Consider the following 27074-nt stretch of genomic DNA (forward strand, 5'->3'; position numbering starts at 1 on the left):
GCAATTTAAAGTTTCGTTTATTGTATTGCACAAAATATGTATGCAATCCATGTAGGTACTGTATTAAGGGATCCACATTTCCCAAACATTGGCTGTTGGCAGCACACATCACAAGCATTGTGAATAACCAGTGCTTTCTTCAAAAATTGAAATAATCTGCTGCAAGTTTAAGCATGTGTGGTAATAAATGAAGAAAAAAGCAAGAAGTATCGATACATATTTCTTTTCAAACACACAAATATACAACTTTCAGAAGAGCACCAATAATGCCAAGCGACTATTTTGATGAGATACTGTACGTGTAGGCGCCTGTGTTAAAAAGCCAATATGCACACAAAAAATATATTTCAACTTTTAAAATAATTTAACCATAATATCTTGCATGTGTCACCTGTTTACAACATATCATTTCATATACAATATCAGGCCCATGCCTCAACTTGTGTAAATCTGTGAACACTCATTTAAAGCAGCTGAGACTCTGGACCAGGTGTCCAAGCTGAAAAAGCCTTCAAATTGTTCACACCTGAATATGGAGCGGTAGTGTAAGACCAAGAAAGTAGTTACAGTGAAGGTGTAACAGAAATGGTACTATGCAAAATGAAGAAAAACACTATCAAACCTTCAAACATAAGGTTCTAGAAAGAGGCCTACCTGTAGAGTGATGCTGTAATAATTTATAAAAGTGAATAATCAATATCAGTCTCCTTTCTGACTCTTAAAGAGATTCTCATACATTCAGAAGCCTGTAGAAGTGAACTAATCAAATGTCACAATCAGTATCATCCTCAAACTGTTTCTTAAGTTTCTGATCATTAATACTGGTACTTAAAAACATTTCATATTTGCTGAAAACTGTTATTAAAATTTATCCTCTGCTATGAGAATTTATTGTAACAAAAATCATCGAAAACAATAGGTAAAAAAATAGTATTTTAAGAACATTTTTAGAAAACCCGTCAAACAACTGCAAATACAGCCGATTAAGTGTCTCTACTTTTGAACTATGTTTTTTCTGTTTAAGTGACTCACTTATAAAGAGGAAGGGAGTACCAGTTCTAAGATTTATTCTTGTCCATTACATTGAGGACCTCATCCAAAAGCGAAGGTCCCAAGTCAAGTTGTAATGAGAGAAGAGAGCCTGCAAGATCTGAAAGAGACTCTTCTGACTTAGTCTTTGTCTTGGTTAGTTCACATGAAAGTTGACTGTCATTGAACAAATCAACTGTTTGCCAGTCAGTGCATCGTTCAGAAAAGCTGGATGAGTGACTGTCTCTACCATTAGTAAGATGTGAAGAACCACCATTTTGCTCCCATACGTCATCTTTGTATGCTTCAACATCCTCCATCTGTGGACTTTTCTCCTGCAATTTTTCTTCTATTACTGGCTCACAGCTAAGCCTAGGATTTCTTGATGACTTGGTTGATTCTTGCTTTGAATTAAATGTCACTGGTGACAGTAAGGGCAATGTAAGGGCTTGAGAACCCCCAATGGCAGGAAGGGAGATAGCGTTTTTGAGCACTGGTGATGGAGTTTCTGTAAACATGGATTCAGAAGTGCTGTTCGCCCTTAAGAATTCATTGTGGCCACCAGACTGACTAACTCTGGTTTCTCCTTCATTTCCAGGCAATAGCTCATAGTTGCCCTGCAAAAAGGAGATGTCTCCAAAAACATCATGTTGTCCCTCTTTTCCGATGTGTATGGTATGACGAAAATCTCCAAGAGGGGGACTGATCATATCAGGAGACAAGATATCTCTTAGTTTGATTTTTTTCCCTTTCTTATTGTTAGCAGCTTTCAAGTAGATTGGTGTCTTGGCTGGCATCTTGCTTCTAGTTTCTGAGAGAGGAAGTTATTAGAAAAGAAAAAAAAAGAAAAATAAAAGGAAGAGGAGGGAGAGAGAAGCCTCTTACAATGTCAGTTATTCTCAAGAGACCTTCACTGTTATCAAAATTACATCATCATCATCTTGAACCACTCTTGCACGTGAAGTCCCTTTCTTCTGATGCACAGAACTGTGGGGCGTGTGCAGGTGAATGTCTCCCACTGCAGACTTTTCCAGGGTTTAGCACAAGTTTCAGATCAGTTAGCAACCAAACATCCTGCTTCTTCCAGAAGTTGAAAAAACCTGCATGGGATACAAAACCAGGTTATCATTAATTTATTTTTCATGGTTCATTCAGTCTTATTTCTACAAAAAATTCAGTCATGGTACTGACAGTTCCAGCCTGCAGATTAGCTTTATGATTTTGCTTCCCTTCATTAGGCAAGATAAAAAGAGTTTTGATTAACAAGGGCTAGCTAACCTTTCTCTGACTTCATAGCTTTTTTTGAAGTCAGAGTTTCTTAGACACGGTTGCTGAGCACAATTCTTTTGCTAAATATCACTATCTCAACCTTTCTTCTTATTCTGGCATTCAAAAATACTGACCTTTGAAAGCACATGCAGAAACACGTTTATAACATTCAACAACATTAAGCTTTTGGTAGAGTCAGGAAGACCAACGGAGTCACTCAGGAATCCTTTTTGGAAATGGAGTAGACTACCTTGGACTAGAGAACTTCCGATACCCCCATTTAGCACTGGAACTCTGGCAAACTGTGACCAATAACGTTTCTAGTAAATATGCCCATTTAAATGGATAGGCTTAGGTATTTTTAAAATGTGCTAGTCTTTACACACATCTTTACAATTAGTTAGAAACATCCAAACGCAGGTAGTTTAGAAGAGACTGATTCTTGTGTCTACAATCCTTAGACTACAGGAATTCTTCATACTCATTAGTTATAGGGTGTAGTTCAAGAATTATGTAGGCCAAGAGCCAGGGTGACTCAGAGTTGCTCTGTGCAACCAAATGAAACAGTGTTTGCAAACCAAGACTTCCTACTAGAATATGGTCTCTGAAAAGCCTGATAAATCAGTCCACAAGGGCTAACAGGCTATTGGATCAACAAGTTATGGAAAACCACTCTTCTTTAATGTTTTAATGGTGCATTTATTCCTGACAGTACCAGTTTCTGACTCATGAGCAATCTCAGAATAAGAATGCATTTTTCTCCTGGACATCTTCGTACTTTTCCCTATTCAGTCCATGGACCACCAGAGCATCACAGGTCACTCCTTACCCGAATAATCAGCCCCAAATCCCTCACACACTGTCCATCACCATCCTCAGCCCACAAAAGAGCTTGCAGGTTTTGCACAGAAGGACTGTTCTATGCAATAAGTGAAGGAAAGCTGTCTGTAACAAGGGCTATTTTTACTGCCTTTTATTCACGCCCCAGCAAGTATTTTCCTTCATCAAAAAAAGCCCAGTAGGAATCACCAGTTTTAAGACTTTGCACTGTATTGGTATACAGCCAGATTGTCAAGAAGTATTTAAGAATTTTCATAAATCCTTTAACCTGAGTAATTAGTTCCTACAGTGGGGTACTTAACTGTACATCACAAGGGGAACTGGGAATCTAGCCAGGTTAGCATTTTGGTCTTTTGATTCCCATCAGATATCTAACTGCTCTTCAGATATCATTCAAAAGCCCTCTCCCAAAAAAGTACAACAGATATAATCAGATGAAAGCTGCCATACAAAATAAGCTCAATGCTCTATAAAGTATGAGGACATTTCATGCTTTTAAGCACAAGTTTGAAAATATAGTAACTGATTGATGCAATCAAAAAGTACTTCAAAAGCTTCCTTCTACACAACAAAATGGTAATTAATTGAGATCTACAGAATACTAGGAGACTCATATTATGTACCAAAACTCCACCAACTTAATTCCATGTCTACTCGAAGACACAAAAGCGAATCCTAAATAAAATCTCTACTTGTGCCGCACCCCATGATGAAAGAACTGATCAGTCAACTTGGTTACCTTTCAGTTTTAAACAGAAAAATTCATTGCACTGTCATGTTGTCTATCTCCACCCCTCCATACTGATTATCATTTAGCTAAACAAAGCACCCTCTACTCTAAAAAGCAGACAATTAGACAATTCTTAGCAAACACTGCCAAACAGTGAAGCTGTTCAACTGATCAACTGAACTCAACTCTATCTCACTTCTCAGAAATAACAGGCAGAATTCCCCGATTCAAATTATCCATTCTTTGAGATCATTCAGTCAGTATGTATGGCAATATAGTGTCCATGTGGCTCAAAGTCACGCTTGCTGCTCGCTAGTTTAAAAGTGAAAGACAAATCCTAGTTCGTTCAGAGTTTTCATGGCTTCTACCAGTTTGGACACTGATGCATCAAAGACCATTATCGCCAAACTCCAATAGGAGATTTCAAAGAAACCTGAGGGACTCAATGAAACATCTGAACACGAAGAAATACTAAAATTAAGTGCAAATAACTTTTAATATAAATAATCCTTTTCAAAACATAAGAGCATTGTACTTTATTTAGCGCATAGCTTGGCTGAGGGGGAACTGGAAAATCCCAAAACAGAGCGAACTTTTGGGCATCCAGATCTCCTTTAGTTCTTGCATTATGAGAGAGAACCAGTAAGGGGCAGTGTAAAACCACACTGCCTCAGAGGATGCTGCTAGAGATTCTGGTGCCAAGAATTATAATCCTTCTCTATAAAGCAGCCTCTGTATTTGTGAAGGCCTTGCCTTCCACTGGGCCCATGCAAGCTGCTTTACGTTTGAAGAGAAGAATTTTCAATTATGTGCTTACTACAAGCTGAAAACAAAAGCTACCATTGCTGCAGATTTCACTAGACACTCCATTAAAAATTCTGCAAATTACACCTTGTAAATAAAGGATAAGGGTTGCCTCCTCAACGGACAGGCTTTCCACATACAGCAATCTTGATAGGCTTCAGAGCAACTGTGCTTCATTTCTGCATACCTATCCTGTTTGTCAACTACTGCCCAAAGGAGTACAGATTTGAAGCTACTTTGAACAGATGAAATATACTGAAAATCTGGAAACATTCACTTAGCCTAAAATATTGTTGTTCCTCGTATTTCATTTGCAACTGAATAAGGAAGAACCTGTATCAACAGATAACAGGCGGTTTAAAAAAAAATAGTTAGAATCATAGAATCATAGAATAACCAGGTTGGAAGAGACCCAACGGATCATCGAGTCCAACCATTCCTATCAAACACTAAACCATGCATTTTATTAAGAAAAAAAAAATTAAAATCCAAATTCAGCAAATGAAGAAAGGCCTAACGAGATTACACCTCCAGCTCAACTCCTGCAAAACTAAAATCAATAATTCCACAGAATTTTCACAAGAACCTTACACCCTCCCTGTACTCAGCAAGTAACGAAAGCACTGCTGCACACGGGCTAAGAGAAGGGATAGAACACACTCCAATCTTGATACCAAGCCATATAGTGAAGTTCACTTTGTCTTACAATGAGACATTTTTCTGATACTGTCACTAAAAGAGTTTCTGTTTTGACTAATTTCAAACCAGTAACCAAGTGAATTTATAGTCAAACTGGAAAGCTGAATGAGAAGTTATCAGAAAACCAAATGCATGACCACAATTCCACAGTCCCAGACTGCCAGCTTACAGTGGGAGAACTTAAGAGAACAACATGAAAGGATTTTTCTTCCAGTTAGAGATACCCCTCTCCTAACAAGCTCCAAGCACAAGCCAAGCCAGAGAAACTTCAGCCCAGCAAAAATTTTCATTTCTGTCACTTCACACATTCATGTAAGTGTTTTGCTTAGTAACAAAGAGTAATATTTTCAGAGGCACTTCTTAATCTGCCATACAAATCCTCTGTCCACTCAGTAATCATCACCTTCCTCACAGCTCAGTTTTCCATGGGTGCCTCAGTTTATTCTGCACAGTCAACTTTAAAAGGACAGACTATCAGCGAATATCTCAACAGCTAAGCTTACAAAGCCAGAGACAAATAAGGGTAAGGATGCAAAATTTTATTTATGCACAATCCCAAGTGTCCTAGGCAAAGAAATGATAGAAAGAAAATCCTGTTTCCACAGAGCAGGAATAGAATCAAGTGCATGCTCTTGGAAGCCTATGGGCTTTCTACAGGACAATCTGTTCCAAGGGTCCAAGGGCTCTGCCTTACATATCACTGTCTAGAAGCATACGAACTTAAGAGAAACCCATTTCCAAAGCACTGTTTAAAATAACATTGAAGTACCTTATGGAGCGAGTCACTAGGAGAAAACAAAGTCTGTATGTTATTAAATATCCAAATGAGAATACAGTAACACAGCAAAAGACAGACACAAACTACAGAATAAGCTGTTGCAGTTTTTCTCACAATGAAGTACGTGAAAGTAGAGAAGAATCAGGCTTTAGGGGTTCATTTTATGCTTTAGCTACCAGTAGCTTTCAGCAGCACAAATAGTTGAGAATATATTCGTCAATGCTGATACTGTCACTATGCCTGAAACATCAGTGCAAACCGCATTTTTATTGTTTTTGTAACACAGGCTTCAACTCCTGCAGTTACAATTCCTGAATGCTGGTAAAACAAACTCTCAGTACAGCAAAGTCTTCAGGTGCAAGAAAGGCAGCAGATGATGCACCACAGAGCTTACCTCTCATGTTCCTGTGGACTTAGGCGTCCATATCAACTGGCAGCCTCTGAAGATGAAAGGTAATACATCTGTCCACTTCTAGACCAAGCCACGAGTGAGCCTCTGTTTATAGAGCCACCACCTCCTAAGCAGTTTGAATCAAATCGGGTGGTAACACTTCTCCCTCCAGACTGTTCATCTACATTAACCTTGTTTATAAGACGCCCAGCCTTTGAATTTATCTGTATTAAAGTCACCTTCCTTGATCAGATTAGAAGTCCTTGCCCCTTTGTTTCTCCCTCCATCAAAGAATTTGCACCTTTCTGATTAAAGCTATGGCTTTAATTGCTTTATAAAACCAAGCAGGCTAATCAGACCTCAGTTTAACCAATTTTCTCAAACTGCACTCAACCTACTTTCCTAGATCAAATTTAACCTATTCTACCCCATTGTCATGTACATATTTTAGAAAATGAAGGAAAAACAAATCCCAATCCTTTCTACATCTACAGAAACACAGGTCAAGAGGGGACCCTATGATGCAGTTCATTCTTTCCTCCATCCTCCTGCAAAGACCCAGATGCCTTCTGCTAGTCCTGGGAGATGTTTGTCCACCCGCCTCTTAAAATTCCCTACAGGTGCAGACTGCTCACATTAATTTACTTCACAGAGGCTAGTCATCAGAGAACACGCACCTGAAGTTTCTCATGCTCCACCTGGGGCCCTAATGAATACAGTTCATTATTTTTTATACATTCTACATCTCCTTTCAGGCTTTTCTCCTTCAGATTTAACAACATAAATATTTTAATCTTTCAACACAGGTCATGGTTTCTGGAGCTTGGATAACTTCCCCCAACCTTTTTTCAGTCTTCCTCCCCTCAGCTCTAATCTTTCTTTAACCATGTCCAAAAGCAAACACAATATTCAAGCCAGTGTCTCAATTTTTCTCTTGATAGAGTGTCTGCATTTTTCTTTCAGCATCACAACACTGTTGGCCTATGTTTAGTTTGTGGTCCACTAAAAATCTAGCTCCTTTAGTGAGCTGTTGCCTAGCTAGTTATTCTACAGCTTGTTCTTGACTATTACCCTGCAGCAAAGCCTCTGTACATGCTGCATTGCATTCTAGTAATTTCAGACACTTCAAATGGTCATGATCACTTTGAATTTTAATCTTGGCCTCTGCATGTTTAACATCTTCTGTGGATGTAATAACCATGCATTCAAATAATTCACGAAAATATTTGGTAGTAACAGAGATGGAAGATAGCCCTGCAGAGTTCCACCTGATATATCTTTCTAAATTAATAGTGGCTAAATACTCCAAGGCAGCTTGAAACAGCTTTAATTCTTAAAGCAATTGACTGCTCAGAGTAGGTGGAGGAAATGTGAATATGCTCCATAATACAGATATACTAATGAAAGACAGGGAAAGCTTGGAAAACCTATAAGCTATAAACTAGCTGGCTAGAAATTTATTTTTTTAAAAAAGCAAAGGAATTAATTAATTATCAGTCATCTTTGGAAGGGAAAGTGAAAGGAAAATGTAAGAAAAACAAAGATACATTTTCATTTCCCTTGCTATAAATACTTTTTCCCCACATAAATCAAAGACAAAGAGTAGACTAGCTGTGAGCCGTCCACCCGAAGAAGCAACCATTAAGGCATGGCCAGGCTGCATACATGTCTTTCTCTACAGTTATCTTCCATTTCTCCAGGACCCTTCTCTTTTCCCCTCCCTAACACCTAAGTTCATGAACAAAGAAAAACCAAGTTCCATATTTCAATTGTTGACTGCTTCAAATCTCACCACCTTTCCCTGCATGGTATCTGTTCAAATTGATCAAGGTGAAGTAAATCATGTCAAACAGGGAACATTCTCAACTACAAGCCATTCAAGTACTTGTGCATTATATTGAAATGAATTAGGTATTTCACATATTTAAGAGTTTTCATATTAGCCTGTAAGAAAAGAAATAAAGGAAGGGCAACCTGCTTTGGGAAAAAAAATAAAATCATTCTTATAGTTTACTTTGTCCTTCAAACAGCTGGACTAGCACAGCAGAAAAGAGCTCCTGAAGTTATCTAATTTGGGTCTACTGTCTAATTTAAGCAGCTGGCTCCAGTCTCCAGTTATTATTTTACTTTGTCTCAGTCTGAGATTACAAAGGCCCTTTATCAACCACTAACCTTCATCCCTGTTAAGGTACTTGACTATTAACCAAGTTGTTTCCCAGTCACCCTTTTTGATCGAAGTGAACAGGGGGAATACCTCATGCGGCGATGGTGGGGGAGTAATTTCAAGCCTTCAAATACAACTCTTTCTCTCCCTCCTTTGAACCCCCTCCAATTTTCCAGCATCCTCTTCAGAGGAGATCAGAATTAGTGAGAACATTTCAATATTGTTCTCCCTCATAGCATATACAAAGATAAAAATAATTTCTTCCCATCATTGCTGCCTTGTTTATAAACAAGATCATACGTCTTTTTCTATCCTCACCATCTTACAACAGGAATTTCCCAGTAGTTTCACGGTGGCTTCATATTACAAACACTTTTAGAGTTTTTGTGCTGGTCAAACAAAAAAAGAGTTCTCCAACCAGGATTAACTATATTGGCAGAAGTAGAAACTAGTTATAACTGCCATTTCTCAGTTCAGAGTGGGCACCCTCATTCTATTTCTTGGGATGAAGATACCCATATATTCATTTAAGCAACAAATTTTGCCACTACAGCTAATGCTGGTGCTCATATTACACTGTTTGTTCAGTAAGACTATTTCTTATGGGGGGGGAAAAAAAAGAAAAAGAAAAAAGGAAAAGGCTTTCCAAGCTATCATTCTTCAGCAAATAAACTGGATTTATATTCTTTAAGATAAAAAGCAAGGCCATAGCTCAGAAAAAGAAAATACTTTATTTCAGTGTGCTCAAGCAGTCAATTGATAAATCAGTTGAGATTAATCTGTCTTCTCATCGATATATTTCCTCATCAATCTCCATCATCTGCAAATTTGTACCACAACAATTTTGCAGGATTCTCATAAAAATACTATGCAGCCCAATGCTGGACAGAGATTTCTGCATTATTCCAATAGAAATGCACCCCTATTTGATACCTACTTCTGACATTTACTCTGAGAGTCTAAACATGTTTAATATGTGCTTTGTTGACATTACACAGGACTTATGTTTTAAAGATTTGGCTGTGATGCAATATTAAGTCAAATGCCTTATAGAGTCTGTTTTTGCAGTTGTGCTTTTGACCATTCATTAAACCGTTTTAAATAATTCCCATTTTTTTCCTGGAACAACTTTTTCACCTTCCAACAGGTTTTGGTCACAGCCTTGTTTCAGCTTTGAAAAGTTAGCATCTTTTCTAGAATAATAAAAAACTTTTTCTCCTCTAGAGGCAGGCATTTAATGAGCTCACTGTATTCTGTTGTTCAGCTCCACGGACCAAAACACATCCCTCTTCATTACTTTCTTCTTAACTTTGTTAACTGGTACACTCATACATACAAATTTAGTACCATATAGTTCAACTTTATCGTTGGTTAAAAAATTGGGTGAGTGCAAGCCCATGCACATTTAGGCACAGGTACATGTCAGTACAAAGTCCAGCACCTTAATTCATGCAGCTGCTCAAGGTGAGGTTATGCTACATCAGAGACTGGGCACTGAAGCACAGTCACACGTTTCCTCCTACAAAGCCAGCAGACCAGATGAGCAAATTGCTGGAGACCTTAAACTCATAAACTACCAGATAGAGAGTCTTAAAAGCTTGTCCATCCACTTTCTTAAGCCAGAGGAAAACTATCGTGAAATGGGACAAAAAAAAACCCTGTAACCTTAGCCTATGTGCAACCTAAAAGGTTGGGGAACTGTTCTGGTTGGAAACAAAGAGGTTTTAGTCAAAGCAGATGCCTGACGCAGCACAGGGCATTCATGTAAGTGCTGGTATTGCCATATGGAAGAATTTGGGAAGATGTGGATTGAGGCAGGTCCCTTTTTTACTGTCTCTTTTGATGTCAGCCAGCACTGTATCAGTTTAAGTGGATTAGGAATCCCCACCCTTTGTAATTCTGAGCAGGTTAGCATAGATGGCTTTCTCTTTTGACACAGGAGGGTGTAGTTCCCTGACCTAGCTCTGCTTTTAAAGCTGGTTTACGAAGTTCCCACCCTGGATTTCTCTCTCCTTGCTGCTGGTTACCGGTTCTGCACTGCAGTTCTTCGTACCCTCCATGTGGAAGCAGACCTATGAGGCACACTGCAAATCAGTTGCAGCAGCAATCCTCCCCACTGACTCAGTTTACAGCAGAGGCTTACCAACAGCTGCAGTGTGACTGATGGCAATGCTTCAAGAGAGTTCAAGACCAATATAAATGTCGCTGTCAGAAAGGCATTCGCCCCTTCCCCCTACTGTGTGTACACACTTGGCCCCTTATAAGCCAGTTCAGCATGCTGAACTGGGTGAAAACTAACCAGGAAAGGAGTGTAAGATGACAAGGCAAGGAACAAGACTGCTACTTTCAGCTGCAAAAGTCATTTGAACAGCTAAACTGTCTCATGAAATGTCACTCTTTGAGAGTAAGGAGTTCTGGAAGAAGGGATGGCAATTCTTAACCAACTCCTCTTCAATAAAAAATGTCCATGGAGTTACCTCCAGATTTTATTCACTTCTGATGCAAAAATGGCTTGGGAGCTCCACTAGCTTCTGCCTTAGGTCTCCTAAGGTGGCTGTTACGTTGAAATGAAGATTTTCCAACTGCAGTTAAGGTATTTTTTTCTTTAAAAGAAAAAAAAAGATCCCTAGCTTAAGATTTCCTTAACTGGTAGCCCCTGACAAAAGGCATCTTTCAAGATCCCAAACAAAAAATAACCTCAACCCCCCACCAAAAGCCCCCTACTGTGAACTCCCCACCTTCAGTTCTCAAACACCCTTCATCTCCAAGTCAAATATTCTTCATCGTGTCCTTGAAACACATAAGTGACATAGGAAAACTAGTGATTATAGTATGCATATCATTTAATTCTCAAAACCTTTCTCTTGAAATAAGTATTTACCATCTTGAAGTGGCTGATAAACTAGGTTTAAAATAAACCTGAACGCCAGAGAGCCCTCTATAAACAAAGGCTAACAATAAGGTGGAGGGGTCAGAAAAATATGGAGCTGCACAGGACTTATTTGTTTTATTACAAAGAACAACGATGAATCTTCTGCTCTGCTGCAGTTCTGCCTCCTTCAGTGCACTGAATGGTCATCAAGATGAGATTAGAGATCATGGAAGAAAGGAAACTATTCAATGGATTATAAAAATATACACTGAATTTCTTTTTTGATCCAACTTGGGCCCTCTTCAAGGAACGGAGATGAAATCATGAAGTCAATAGGACTTCAAAAATTTTGTTATGTATATGCAATTCGAAGTGGATTGTTAATATAACTAAAGCAACTGTTTTATCACCTTTATATGAAACAAAAGAAAAAAAATAGAAGTGACACCTCCTCTGTGAGTTTATACTATACTCCTAACAACTAACTCCACTATTTGAATGCACCAGTTGAGCAAAGGTAATAATCTGGAGGAATAAGTGACAACTGAAAGAATGTCACATTCTGGCTGTGCTCTGCAGCGTGTCAGTGACACCTGTGGCGTGCCCCAGCTGACAGGGACACATCACAGTGGACACCAGCGCAGCCATCCCCACTTTCTCCTGAGATCTCTCTGCCACAGACACTCACGTCTGTTAACTTGAGTTGCTTGTACTAAACTGATCAGACTTCTTTTTTTTCTTGTACATATTAAGTAGTATCACAGCACATTCACTCTCTTTGCCAACAGCCATATTTCACATAGTCCTCTTAAAACCAAGCAGAGCTAGGCAGTTTAATTTGAAATAAATCAATATACTCGGCACTTGTACAGAGGTGCACTGTCTGAATACTCAGAGTGGCACAGTGGCAATTCAGTACTAAAGCTAGTTTACTGATTAGCAGCTGACATTTCTTTCAAACCCTAAGCCCCCTATATTTCATCAAACCGTCTGAAATACTGCTGTCTGAAATCCCACTAAAGCTACCTTCTCAACACTCAAGTTTTACCTCAGCCAGTAGTCAGCATCTATCTTCCCATTACTGCAGCCATATTTCAAAAGATAAGTACAGCTCTAAGACACAGCATAAGCCAAATGTTGAATAAGATGACAGCATCTGTATAGAGAGACAACTGGACCTCAAGCTTGAATGTGCAGGCAACGTGATAGAATAATTAAATAGGTCAGGGAAACATACTGTATCCAATGAACCCAAGCAGACCTAATGTACTGCAAGTCAAGTCCTGTCCCTTGCAGCTTTCTGGAAACGCATTTTGCAGACGCTCGTGTTCTCTCTGCGCTCTGCAGGGGCTCCCACTTAAAACTTTGCCTCGAGACTGCAAAAGAACATAAATCCCTCTGTTTAAAGGTCAATATTTCAAAGTGCTCCAAAATGGACGTTCTGTTTTCAGAAGCAGTGTCAAAGGAAAGCATATTGGCGGCAAAAAGAAGACCTTTAGTAGGCAGTCACATTAGGGTAATATAATCATGACTCATGCTCCTCACCCATTTCCTGACTAGGGCTGTGCATGATCAAAAGAAAACCAGCCACAGTAATGCTGCCGCTCGTTAATGTTACCTAGCCTGAAAGGATTACAGACTACCAGAAAATAAACTCATTGCAGAGTATCCTATTTAAAGCCTGGCATAAATTGACACTGACAAAACGTCGTGGCGTAATACCACACTCAACCAAAACAACAGCTTGCCTTTGTTGCGAGAAACAAGTTGCAACTCTTTATGATGAGTTCTCCTACTCAAACAAACCTTCTCACACACCTTAAAACACTGTAAATTCTTGAGGTGCATAGGGAGAGGGAGGGGAGTAGATAATAATAACTAGCAATTGCATGAAGAAATACAAGATGCATGGCCTTTTTGAAGAGGATCATAGCAAACTCAGATTGCTGTAAAACACCTACACCTCCCCAGAAATGCTGTAAAAGAATATACACAAGCCAAAGCACGAGCTGGGCCTAAATGGCTGTCCCCTTATAAGAAAGGCCACACAAAAGACAATTTCTGTCTCTGTGTTCAGTCCTGTTGGGCAGCCTAAGTGAAGCGTGCGCTTAATGATGCAAATTTGTGTTCATTTGAATAAAGAGTTCTTCAGCAGAAAACAAATTGCAGATCCTTGTTGGGACCTTGGTCACATTTAATTTGTTCCAAAACCCACATTAATAAAAACCCCAAAATTAATCAGATATTTCAACAGAAACTAGGCTAGACATTAGGTAACAGATGACAACACCCGGCTGCACCTCTGTACAGCCACCATGGGTCAAATAGAATCATGTAGGTTGGAAAAGATCTTTAGGATCATGTAGTCCAAAGAGCCAACTCTGCCCCCTTCTTCCTACCCCAGGAGCAAAGCCTTGAGTTTGCAGGTCCCTTTCACTCTCCTTTACAAATCCCAACTAACTGCTAAACACCCTCCTCATCAGTCACTGTATTCCTTATGCTAGTTCCCACAAGGGAGATCAGAGGTGAAAGAGCGAAGTTGACCATTGCCAAAACTATTGTCCATAGAAATCAGACTGATCAGCACTGACACTTCATCCCCAGGGTACTGAGAAGACCTATACCAGGTGTCTGACAGACAAATTCAACCCCAATTAAACCACCTGACTTTTTAGTAATGTCTCAGCTTACCTTTTAAAGGTCTCCCTTAGAGGTCACTTTTTAGAGGTACTAAGCAAGATTTATGTTTAGGTCTCTAACTAAACTAACATCAGCTAAATATACTAAGCCTACACTTCTATCTAGGTTGCACTAATTGTTTCAGAGTTGAGAGAAGCTAGGTCTGAAACAGAACACACATATACCAAGGCCTTATAGCGCATTGTGACACTTGCTGCTAGACTGTTATAACAGTGTTTGGTCATCACATCTTATTTATACAACTGTAACAGCGCAGAAATGAGGTGCAGCAATCCCTTTGGGCATGGATGCACCTCTCTCTTGACCAAGAACAAGCTGCTACCACATGCTGCAAGTTGTCCATGTGCCAATTCACATAGCTTGGTATGGATGGCAGCGGGGCGTAGGCAGACAAATAACATAATTCAGGGATCTATGTTCCTGTGTAAAGGGCAAGTTTATTTACTTAATCCTTTAATAAGTAGGTAAAATGAACTTCTGCCTTTACTGAAGGCTATTTAAAACAAATATTTAATGGCTCCTGCAAGCTCCAGGGAGTCAGAATTCAAGTCATGGGTATGGACTGATATGTTGCTTAGTGCAGTTTACCATCCTTTACAAATTTAAGAAAAGGTGACAGGCTGTAGTGCCCGGGACAGACTCCTGAAGTGCTGACAAAAATCTCTGCGCAAACACTAGGAAAAGTAAACAGACAAATATACCCCAAACCAACCAGACAAAGAACAATACACAACTAGGACAAGCCCCTCTCCGACCAACTCAGAAAACAAAACCAACATAAAGTTGGTCAGATTCCAAGTCACAGAAGTAAGTGGTCAGGTATTCCTGACCTCTTTAGTGTTGGCAAGGGGAGCAGAAATTGAAGTCAGTGTCTTTGTCCTGGGTGCAAATCCAAACCATAGCCAGAAGAAAAATCCCCCGTATTATATTGTTACGATGCATCAGGATTTCATAGAATCATGAAATCATAGAATCACCAGGTTGGAAAAGCCCTCTTGGATCACTGAGTCCAACCATTCAGTTTCATTAATTTAAGGCACAGCGTGGCACTCTCTTCTCTTGTAAAAGGCTACACTAGTTATTTAAGTAAAGATAGCCTCTGTAGAAACACAGGGAAGCAACACACTTTCCCTTCCTCAATTACAGAGGAGCACTTGGCCATCACGCAGTACACTCAAGAAATGTCAAGAGGGAACTTGCATCCGAGGAAGGCATCAACATCTTAGTGTTGCTGCTTCAGTACTGGGCAGGAGGAAACTCATGGCTAATGTAGGGACGGTTCTACAGACTCTCTGTATACAGCTCACATAAGAAGGAATAGAAATATCATAACCAAAATACTTTGAAACACAGTCCCAGCAAAACAGCATGTACAGTAACTTCTAGAAGAAAGACGATATTGCCAAACTGGCATTCCTTCTTTTCCTCTGTATATGGGCGCTACCTGGATTCACTAGAGATACCCTCCTTCTAGCTGCAGAAGCAGCAGGGCAGCATACTTAGGCTCAGAGGAAGAAGTGCAAAGAAATCCTTACTGGAGGAAATGGTTAAATTGTTCACCAACAGCTACAAAAATCCACATTAGAAATAGCTCCATGAACACCAGAGTCCCATAGTCCTAGCTGCTCAAGTTAAATCACATCCTTGGAGAAAACAGTTTAAATTCTCTCTGAACACTGAACACTAAATATGGGTTACCCTACAATAACTCAAATTATATATCTATTCTCTTAAACAAAAAACCTACTGCAAACACTGCTGTTAAAGCAAACACTGCTGTTAAACTCTCACCATTCTTGAAAAGACTATAATCCATTCACTTTAGAGAACAAAAGTGGGAAGGCAGACACAACTTAGCATGGGAAGAGAAGGGCCCAAATAACAATGAAAAGAAAAAAAAAAATCTGCACCTAATCAGTAAACCAAAACTCTTCAAATACAACCCTTTAGCAGCTTAGTAGAACAGTTAACTTTAAATAGTCCCCAAGACCCCAGGTTAGTGCTTGCTGACTGAGAAAGTTCACACCTCCCAAAGTGAGTGTTTCAGACTGTCAGAAACAAACCAGGCAGTGGATGCTCTTAAACTCTTTGCCTTCAATTGATCAATCCCATTGGAGAATTATCCTGAAATATTCTGCACTGGAGGACTGGGGATCAGAAGGAGGAAAGGAAAATTAACAGAAATTAACAAACAGCAGAAATTAGAGGAAAAGAATGACATTGATTAGCTGATATCTGAACATCAGCAGGACACTTGAGTTTTAACAGTAGCCAAATTCATGCATTCAATATTCAATTTTAAGACATACACCATACTTCCAGGATGGAAAACTGCGCTCAGAAACAATAACAAGAGTTTTGTAAGTCAGGAGAGATATCAGCTGAACCTGATCCTCTTATGCTGTGGTAACAAGGGGATACTGCAAATCCCTGCTGCATGAAAGAGCACTGACAGGGAAAGGGAAGGTCCAGTAATTCTGTATTTGACCATCATCACATCCAGTCCTGGTAGCCGCACTTCCAGGAGGATGTCATTAAACAAGGGGGTTTCAGAAGAACCCAAGGCTGATTAATGGACTAGATAATTTACAGCAACAGACTTGTTGAGAGTTCAGTCTGTTCAGCTACTTAGAAGATGAAGTGATGAATTGCTCATGGACAGTTACTACCACAAAGAATACAAATTTAATAATAGAGGGTATCTAGCTTCCAGCCACTGAATCATGCTATCACTTACGTTAGTTAGAACGAAGCTAGACAAAGCAAGGCAAGAAAGAAAACGTACCTTTTCTTAACAGCAAAAACTATTTACCAGGGCTTGTGGTGGATTCTTTATTATTTGGACTTTTATTAAAAAAAAACCAATCAAACCACCGTTTATTATTATTAAAAAAAAAAAAAAGGACAGGAAAAAAAGGCTGCCCATGGTCCAATGCAAACACTTCAGGCAGAGCCAGGAGTCATACTGACACAGAACAGGATAAAAATTCAGAGAAGGCCTAAAACTTGTCATAGGCTCCCAAAGGAGGCTGTTCTGGCTTTTATCATTCAAGATATAAACAATGTTTTTACCTGTATACGTGACATTCCTCTTAGGAATTAAATATTTCAGAAAACATTTTTTCTAGGGAAAGCCATACTAAATTTTTAGAGTCCTTTTGTCCACACATTGTGTTTTCTTGGCCATCAAGACGATTATGAAGGTTGAAAGGGCAAATTTCCTGGAAGTTATCAAAATAAAGAGTTCTCATCCAAAGTGTTGCGTTTGGAAAGTTCTTGTCTTTCAGCACAAAATAGAAAAAAAAAAAGAAATAGATATCTACATTTGACACTACCTCAAATCCTGCACAGAAAACTGAATAAACCCTTTCCTGTCAAATTGCCACAACCACGTTGAGATCTGTAAGCTTCAAAAGCTGTTTTCTCTCTGACGCTGTGCCAGCAGAAGGGCACGCATTTCACAACCACTTAGTCTATTCAAAGTGACACAGGAAAATTAAACATTGTAAAGTACAGCATTCTAACAAGAGTATCTCAAATCCATGATCAAGCAGAATCCAATGTCCAACTCCAGATAATCAGTTTTGAAGACGAGCACAATGAAAAGTGAGATGTGAGTTCATTTACTTTTACTCCAGAGAAACTGATACAGTTCTTGAATTTTGACAACACTCTGCATCATTTATTTTCAAGCCTATATATTGTTACTGATTCAAAACTTGCCTTTGGGACCACAACCTCACTTTCAGCATACTAACACAAGAACTACAAACTTTGAAATTCAGAAAGCCCAGTGACTACTGACAGCTACCTCACCAGATGGACTGAAAGAACACACTGAATCAGAGCACTTGAAAAATTATCTGGTACTGTTTCAGACAAGGATCTTTAATGTACACACACACACACTGACAGCTGCTATTGCATTCACAGATACCACACTGTTTTATTACATGGAGAATACACACAATGTCTTAGATGAAGCATTTTTAACATGACCACCCACCCTTCAGATATCTTGGAAGCTTCCATTTTAAAGCTCATTTCAGAGTTCTTTATAAATATCAGACTTCACCATTCAAGCCAACATTTTTCTATCATTCATGTGCAGCAATCTGTATGTGTTTGTTTAATGGGAGGATTAGAAAGAGGTGGAAAAAAAGTTAACCAAAGATGTTACACTGTTTCTTTAATGAAACAAAACGGAATTATGTATTCCTCCTCCTCTGCTCCATCATAATACCCTTACTTCTATGATTACACCAGCCATCAAAATCCACAGCCTTGCTAAAAAGTTCTGGCATATCTGCATCTTTAAAGCTAGTCATAGACTCATAGAATGGTTTGGGTTGGAAGAGACCTTAAAGATCATCCAGTTCTAATGTTCCTGCCATGGGCAGGGACACCTCACACCAGACCAGGCTGCCCAAGGCCCCATCCAACCTGGCCTTGAACAACTCCAGGGACAGGGCAGCCACAGCTTCCCTGGGCAACCTGTTCTAGTGCCTCATCACCCTAATTGTGAAGAATTTCTTCCTAATACCTAATCTAAATCTTCCCCCTTCCAATTTAAAGCCATTCTTTCTCATCCTATCACTACATGTCTCTGTAAAAAGTCCCTCCCCAGCTTTATTGTAGCCCCCTTCAGGTACTGGAAGGTCGCTATAAGGTCTCCCCAGAGCCTTCTCTTCTCCATGCTGAACAACCCAAACCCTCTCAGCCTGTCCTCATAGCAGAGGTGCTCCAGCCCCTCTGACCATCCTTGTAGCCCTCCTCTGGACCCACTCCAACAGTTCCATATCCTTCTTATGTTGGGGATTCCAGAACTGGACACAATACTCCAGGTGGGGCCTCATGAAAGCAGAGTGGAAGGGGAGAATCACCTCCCTCACCCTGCTGGCCATGCTTCTTTTGATGCGGCCCAGGATACGGTTGGCCTTTTGGGCTGCGAGCACACATTGCTGGCTCATGTTGAGCTTCAATCAGCACCCCCAAATCCTTCTCCACAGGGCTGCTCTCAGTCACATCACTATCACGTTGTCCCACAGCCTGCACTGAAACCACATCATGACTGTCAAATTTGTATCTGAGAATGTGTCTTTTCCTGTCACTGCGAATTACTAGGACTGTCAATTTTAAGGCATTCTAATTACATTATTTTTGCAAGATTCAGTAGCTTAGTGTTTGCCAGGTAACATCTTCCAAAATCCCCTCTCCATTAAAAATACCATGCCTCATGCTTACATTGCTCTATCCCCACAAACATTGCAGCAGGAAGGAATAACCATCAACCAAAATTTGGGAAGGACAAAACCTCTGCGTAAGTACTAGGGATGTGGAACCAGAAGAGGAAGGACAGTGAAAATGGTGAAGGGATTGACCCTTATGCACAGATGCAAGGGAGAAAAATGTATAAGCAGGCTTGTTACAGGGAAATTAGATGGAATTTATGAACAGGGGTTAGTTTAATGTTTAGATTGCTCACTTGGGCATTGAAGCCTGCTTCTTTCCTTACTGATTACTCAAATTGCATGCAGATCATATCTTCATATTTTCAGTGATTAACTGAATACACTTAAAGATTTACATTTCAATGGATATCCTGTTCTTACCAAAGGCAATGTCAAAAAACATGCAACTCCTCTATTGTTACTTCATTAGATGCTACTCCTGTTTCTTCGTCCTATGAGGTTAAAAGAGCATATCCCAGCAATCCAGCTGTTATACCATGCCACAAAATACCTTACTTACAATGTATATTTCTCTGCCAAAGTAGAGGCACCATTGTATTCTCAAGGTAAAATAACTAGTGCAACTAGAAGTGAAAATAATTCTCAGGCAAAAATACAGAAGCTGTTTGCAGCATGAACTACGTGATTGTTCATCACTTTCACTTGGAGAGGCAAGGCTTCATTTTGTCCTTTTCTCAAATTCCTTTAGAAACTCCTACAGATTCCTAACCTACTTGGGCTCTTGCTATTGTAACTTTTCTTCTTTGGGACTATAAATATGTATTTTTAAGAGAACTGTACAGCCTACTCTGCCTTAAAATGGATGACTCTGTTGTCTTTGCTGTTGACCTTAGTGGATCTTATCTAAAAGACTCTGGAGACTGAGACTGGCATTCATCATGCCTGAGGGTGCATATAGACAAAACCAGAAGAAATATAGCCTCTCTCCCCACTAAAATCATACCAAGCAAGTGCGGAAGGGGCGTACAGGAACGGAACAGCTGCCATACAAATTACTGGTCTGCTCAGTCTGCTATCTTGTTCCTAACAACAGGTTTTCTATTCAGACTGTATGACTTCTCTGTACCACTAATTACTTTGCATATGATAGGTAAGAAACAAGTTAGAGCAGACTGATAACATTTAACAATCCAACCTTTTCATTTAATCTTCAAACTGACTAGATTCTCCCTGTTTAATTCTAGGCAAGATGACCAAACTGAGAGATGTTATCAGTATTACCGTAGTATCAGAAGCCCTAGTCAAATCCATTTCCTATTTAATTTTTCCATTCCATGTGTTTGGACTGAAGTAAAATACAATTCCATATGCTATATACATCTATACCCCATTTTTCACTTCCATATTCCTACAAGTTTTTTAAATGCCCTGGCAGAAAAGACCCCCACATACACTGCATCTAACCCTTTTATGAACTGTGGTTATTCTTCCAAGGTCATCTGCTAGAAAGCTACGAGCAAGCAAAGAACCAGCTTAAACTCGATGAAGAGTCATAATCTTTTGTATCTGGAGCAGGAACACGTGAGCTGCATCTGACATGCAGGACAATCAATGGCACTATTCTTTCCTTGTCCCTCTTTCACTCACCAGGTAGCTCTCCTGCTGTTAAAGTTTTCCTTGAATTGGCCAACCCCTTAGAAGCCAGGCACTCTTAAAAGAAGGAAAAAAATTAAGACTACACTGCAACATACTCTAGATTAATACAGTCATGCAAAAGTTAGATATGTGCCTTTACAAGGACCACAGCACTGGGAAGAAATGCAATGGCTGGCCTTTTCATCAAAATACAAAGAGCAGAACCTGCATTTTCTTTTCACTGTTACATACATAGCTTTTGATGTCATGGATGCTTTTGGTTTTAGTCTTTATGAACACAGAAACACATACTCTCAAAGAACCAATGCATTGCATTAATGCTTTAAATGATAGGGTGCTTGTAAAATTAAAATTGATTAAGCTATCACTTGAAATCTGAACATTGAGAAGACTGGCCTAACCATTCTCTGTGGATAAATTTTGACCAAACTGAAACTATGCTTTAGTTCTCAAAGGACAGTGAATAAAAAATAAAGCAAATAAAGTAATGACCACTCCCCAGCAGAATCCATTATTGAAAGAGCGGCAAGAGTGCCTGAATAAGATGCTGTTCTTCAGTGGTCCTCTGCCATGCTGATGACAGGATATTTATGGTGCTTGAGCACAGAAAAGGAGAGAGAGAAAAAGCAAAACATCCATCTTAAGCTCCATTGCATCTTGGAGTAATTTTTGCCCATGTTTCAGATCTAATTTATGCAAGCTCATGAATAAGCTGAATTAAAGTAAACATAAATCAAAGTATACACTGAATCTTATTAACTCAGGTAAAAAGTTGAAAGAATGTAAATGTGAGGAAAAAATCTGCAGAAACACTGGCATTATGCTCCTGTACATCACTCGGTATTAATGCAGCACTCAAACTAGAAAAAACAACCAAACAAAAAGTCTCCTACACAGGAGGCTGATCCAGATGTATGGCTTGAGAGAATCAACGTCTTAAAAGTCAATAAAGAACTTTACTAGAACTGGGGAAACAGAGAAAGTGTTTATCAAAACAAGATCCATTAGCCTCTTCCAGCACCTTCCTGCCTTTTCTTGGCTTTCTGCTGGCAATTTGAAACAATATTACTCATACCCTTAGAGGTATCAAAGTTTCTCCCCATGAAGATCATAAGAGAGTGCTCTGCTGGCTAGAAAGCTAGTTTAACAACCTCTTTAGAGAAACGCTTCATAGATGCTGACTGTGGTGGCAGCAAAGCACCTTTGATCTTCCTTGCAGAGTATCACTAAGAATTCTGAACCCCATAATTAGAAACAGCATATGCAGAACACTAGGATTGCAAAGTCAAAGAAAGCAAAGTTAGGAAACCCCCAAATTATACCACTTGTGCAACCATTATTTGGTTCCTCACACCATTCACCTCACAACCGGCTTGAGGCAAGAGGGCTGTAAGAAATAATGTGACCATAATGCACTTATATATATCACCATTTTTTATGTAGGCGTTTTCCAACTTATGGATATTTGGCTTTGCCTGCATAACAGTTTATAGGTTTTCAGGTTCGCTTGACTTTACTGTTATACTGTAGGCACTGTTAAAAAAGGTAATAGGGAAAAAAATGTCAGACTAACACTTTGGTTTTGTTTATCATTTTTTGTAAGTGTCTAATATTAGAATATGAAAGAAAAAAACATTTGCAATGAAGACTCAACACCTGCTTCCTTTGTTTAAGGCACAACACAAATACTCAGATACACACAGAATTTCTACAGCAAGAACCAGACTTGAAACATCTACTGTTTCAAAAGGACAGAATAAAACCAGAAAGTTTTCTACAGATGACTTAAGAAAAAAAAATAATTGCCATCTAAATGCATCTGAACAAGTCTGCAGACTTGACTAAACAAGTCATGCCTAGTTTCAGGTACTACAGCTTGTCATCAGCGCTTGTATCTCTACAGAAGGTCAGCTGCTGTTTACACAAAACCACAGAAAAGTTCACTTAGCTTATTCAGAATGAACACCAGCACAATAACTCGCTATATCAGCCTATTTAATTTCTTATCTCACTTGTTCCCGGTTGACCTTTATGATAGAAATCAAAGCAGTGTATCAGACTTGGTGGGCTTTCTTCTGTTATTCAGTGCAAGTAAACAACATTAACACAATATTTACAGATTTAAGTTGTATGTTGTCCCACACATAGTGGGGGCTGAAACCCTTAATGTGGCTCCCTGGCATTCATGAGATACTAATCATCAGGTTCTAAGAGTATTGCGCAACTTGCATTATTTCAAAGATAAGTATAACAGTATCTCAAATTACTTCTGCTAAACATACCTTTCAGTAAAATAGTCCCAATAAAAAGCTTCTATGGTCATGAAGATACAATTTGAGTATTTAACCATCATTTTCACAGTTTCAGAGCTTTAGGTATAAAAATGTGCTGCTATTCCTACATAGGTTCAGCCTGTAAAGGACCTGCAAATTACTTATCTCCCCATCCTTTAAAACAAAATAAAAACAACCCACACAAAACCCAAAAAATGAGTAAAACACATTCAACACTTAACTACCCTCTCAAAAGAAAACAGCTGCTTAAAATAACTAACTGTGCTCTTGTAGACTCAATTAGCAGCAGAACCATAAGACAAACATTTGTTTCTACACCTGACTACTTATTCCATAAAGGTCAATGAAACCCAAGTAAAGGTATAAATACATCTTGTCACCCAGACCAACTCTGTCCATTTGTAATCATCCCACTTTATCTTGGCAGTGTGTTTTCTGAAGCTTTACTGCCTCTTGATTTAATCCTTAAACTATGAGGAAGCCAGTCGTCTTGACAGCCAGTTTCAGCTGTTCCTGTTACACTCACATCCCCAGCAGTCACCATGCTGGATCGGTATCTTTGCTCAACAACATTATGAATGTAAATAATGAGCATTGTGAAATATTGTAAGCAATTATTATCTTCATGAATGTCATGCAGAAATCTTTCTTGTTTAACATAGCACTAGAAACAGATCTCTTCTTCAGCATGAACTTCACCTGAGCTTGTACTCAGGAGCTGAACCTCATTCTGCCATCCTGCTTCACCCAAACACCAGCCCCTGTATAGGTGGTGCTTCAAATCTGCTCTCACTGCTCTATCTGGACGCATCCATCAGCACCAGTTAGCTGCTTTCACTGGCTAGCAACTAGCCTGCTTTGCAGTAAGAGAAGATAATTTAAACGCTCCATCCAACACCTGAATACAATTCTCCCCACATCCCCAGTTAAGTTCAAACTTGAGTTTATTTGGGACATTCACCTTGCTGTCACACAGAAAACCAACCAACTACAGGGTATACCTTCAGCTGACTGCTACCCCTAGAAGCTCTGTCCCTGTGGGGATCCCATGTCTCTGCAGCACAGCTGCACCTTTTAGGCACAGACCACCTAATTAGTTCAGTCTTACTGTCTTACAGCTAAGGCAAGGAGAGGGAGCCAGCTCTCTGAGATGGTTCAGATCTTGAGGAAATACTTTCACTCTGCCTTGATCGTGATAAGGGAAAAAAAAAAAAAAGTAGTAACACACGGATGGGTTTTGTTTGCTACGGGTTTTGGGTTTTTTTCTCCAAAAAATAATATTTGCATGCAGGCGAGTGAAAGCCTGAGGTGTTTCACAGTATGAAAAGCCAAAATGGGCAACAGGTGACCTGATACACAGCAAGTCTGTCAAACAAAGGCAAGGAACAGGAGGAAGAACTGCTCAGAGAATATTGCCAAGCCCCTGGGAAGACAGCTTCACTGGGAAGAAGCGATGGAGAACTTGATGGTAAATTCTGCATGGCAAAAGGAGAGTTGTTTTTTAATGCCAGTTCCCTCCCCTACCCCAAACTGTTTCTCAAGACTTGGGCAGAGGACCAGAATTTCTTCTATAAGAAGTCATCCAGCTTAGAAGACTATAAACCAAAGCAGCATACCTAATTATGAAAAGCTGAGAGCAAAACATGTTTTGCCATGAACTGTGGCTTTCTTTCGTTACAGTAAAACCAATATAAGTGGTTTGGAACAGTTTTAGACGCCTCTTTGAAGGGGCTGCGACATTTAGCCACAGCAGTCAAATAGGGATGGTGTAGAGCCACACTGCCTCAGGGAAAGCGTGTCTGTGGGTTGCATTTTAGGTGATAGCCATCTCTTTCCTTTCCAAAATTCACCCAGGCCACCTGGTGATTCTGGCTGGCTTTCCTGATCAACAGAAGAGAGGCAGAACCACAGAGGTAGTTTCTTGCAGCCAGATTTTCACTTCTGTGGCTGCACAAAGTGCTCCCACAGAACAGTAACTGGCATTACCTTTAATCTAAGGAGGAGATAGGCCCCATTGTTTCCTTCCCAGATATCACTGGCTTATGCTAAGGCCAGGAAAAATCATTCCCTTCAGAGCTATCCTACCAATCAAAGATCCTGCTCAGTTTCTCCTCTGCATGCTGTAACAAAAAACAAATGTTCAAAGCGAGGAATGCCTTGAACATAGGCGTTTTCTTTTACTTTTCTGAATGCTTCCTCTCAAAGACTATTTTTAACATGCCATAGAGCTAAAGTAAATCTTAACCCTGACTTAACTAAAAAAGGGTGGACCCTTTCAGTACAAGACACTTTAAAAATAAATCCTTGTGACAGTAATCACCTGCTGATACACCCTTTTATGTTTAGCCAGCTGTTAAGATGCCACATCTGTCAATTCTTGCTTCCAGAAATGCACTTTCCTTTTCTGTAAGGAAGGAGAAAATTCAGCTCCCGGTATCAACGAGTATCATGATGCCTTTTTTGGTATTTCTGTCATTCCTCAAAACATCTGAGCCACCACACATGGATTACAAGATTTCTGACACCGCGCATCTTAAGAATTATTCAGCTTTAGATTTTCATACCTCAAAGCCTCTGATTTTTTTTCCTATACTTGCCGAACCACGTCACATACTTATAACCTATAACTGAAAATAATGGTCCACACGTAGGAATTTCACTCCCAGGAGCTCTCCTTGCCTCCCTCCTCCAAGGACTTTTCAAAGGGAAGTACGAGACCAGGATCATATTTGTTACATGAAACATCTCATAATTAAGCCCCTTTCCTATTTTTGAAACGTAACGACAATCCCCGGTGACGCAAGTCCTCAATTAATTACTTCCTCTCTTTTGGCCTCTTTTAAATTTCAACCGAAATTAAATCCCGTCCCTCTGATTCATCTCCCGCCCGCACCGCCTTCATCAGCAACCCCATACGGATTCTTACTTGCCTTCCCGACTCGAACTGCTCTGTGGGGACAGGGAGCACCGCACCGGCTCCCAGCCCTGCCCAGATGTGCAGCCAGCGGCGCCGCCTTATTTCTAACCCCACGCAGAAGGGCGCACCGCAAGGGGACATCCCCCAGTAAAGGCACGGAAAAAAAAAACAAACCAAAAACCCAACAAACCAACCCCCGCGCTGTTTCGGGGCGAAGTAGGGATGCCCTCTGCCTCCCAGGCGGGGTTATAAAAGCAGGTTATGTCAAAATCACAGAATCACAGGATGGTTTGGGTCGGAAGGGACCTTAAAGATCACCCGGTTCCACTGATCCTGCCAGGGGCACCTCCCACCGGCTCAGGCTGCCCGGGGCCCTTAGGCGAGGAAGGACATTTAAAGAGCCTATAAAGGGCGTATTTCAGCGACGCAGAAACACCCCGAGACGGTTTCATCGACGCGGCCACCCTGGCATAAGGCGAGGATTAACGCGTCCTCTCCCCGAAGTGCCCCCCTCCCCTCCTCCTCCCCCTCCGCTGCAGCCCCTCCACGGGCAAGAGGGGCCCCTCGGCTCCCCGACTTACAGCCGGCTGCTCGCCCTGCTCCTCCTGCTCCTAGTGCTCCTGCTGCTGCTCCTGCTGCTGCTGCTGCTGCTGCTGCCGCCGCTGCAGCCGCCGGGAGCCGGGCGGGCGGCCCCTCACCTGCGAGCGCCCGTCAGCGTCGGCTCCCGGGTCGCGGCGGG

General features: G+C 40.3%; 1 protein-coding gene across 2 annotated transcripts; it reads right to left on the bottom strand.

The window, feature by feature from the left end:
- CDC42EP3 (CDC42 effector protein 3) lies at positions 1 to 27074 on the bottom strand. 2 transcript variants are annotated; one of them, XM_069852467.1, is made up of 3 exons: positions 26917 to 27074; positions 1915 to 2129; positions 1 to 1840 (listed from the first exon to the last, which is right to left on the bottom strand). In XM_069852467.1, exon 3 carries the CDS (start codon positions 1824 to 1826, stop codon positions 1059 to 1061), a length of 768 nt encoding a protein of 255 aa, XP_069708568.1. In that variant the 5' UTR covers positions 1827 to 1840; positions 1915 to 2129; positions 26917 to 27074; the 3' UTR covers positions 1 to 1058. The 2 variants fall into 2 exon arrangements, with proteins under 2 accessions (XP_069708568.1, XP_069708567.1); XM_069852466.1 differs by having other exon boundaries at positions 1 to 2129.

Source organism: Phaenicophaeus curvirostris, chromosome 2 (assembly GCF_032191515.1).
Source record: "Phaenicophaeus curvirostris isolate KB17595 chromosome 2, BPBGC_Pcur_1.0, whole genome shotgun sequence".
In the NCBI taxonomy this organism is placed as follows: Eukaryota; Metazoa; Chordata; class Aves; order Cuculiformes; family Cuculidae; genus Phaenicophaeus; species Phaenicophaeus curvirostris.

What these genes read in the sequence shown, in the direction of transcription:
- CDC42EP3 (XM_069852467.1), bottom strand. Translation starts at nt 1,826, where the DNA reads ATGCCAGCCAAGACACCAATCTACTTGAAAGCTGCTAACAATAAGAAA.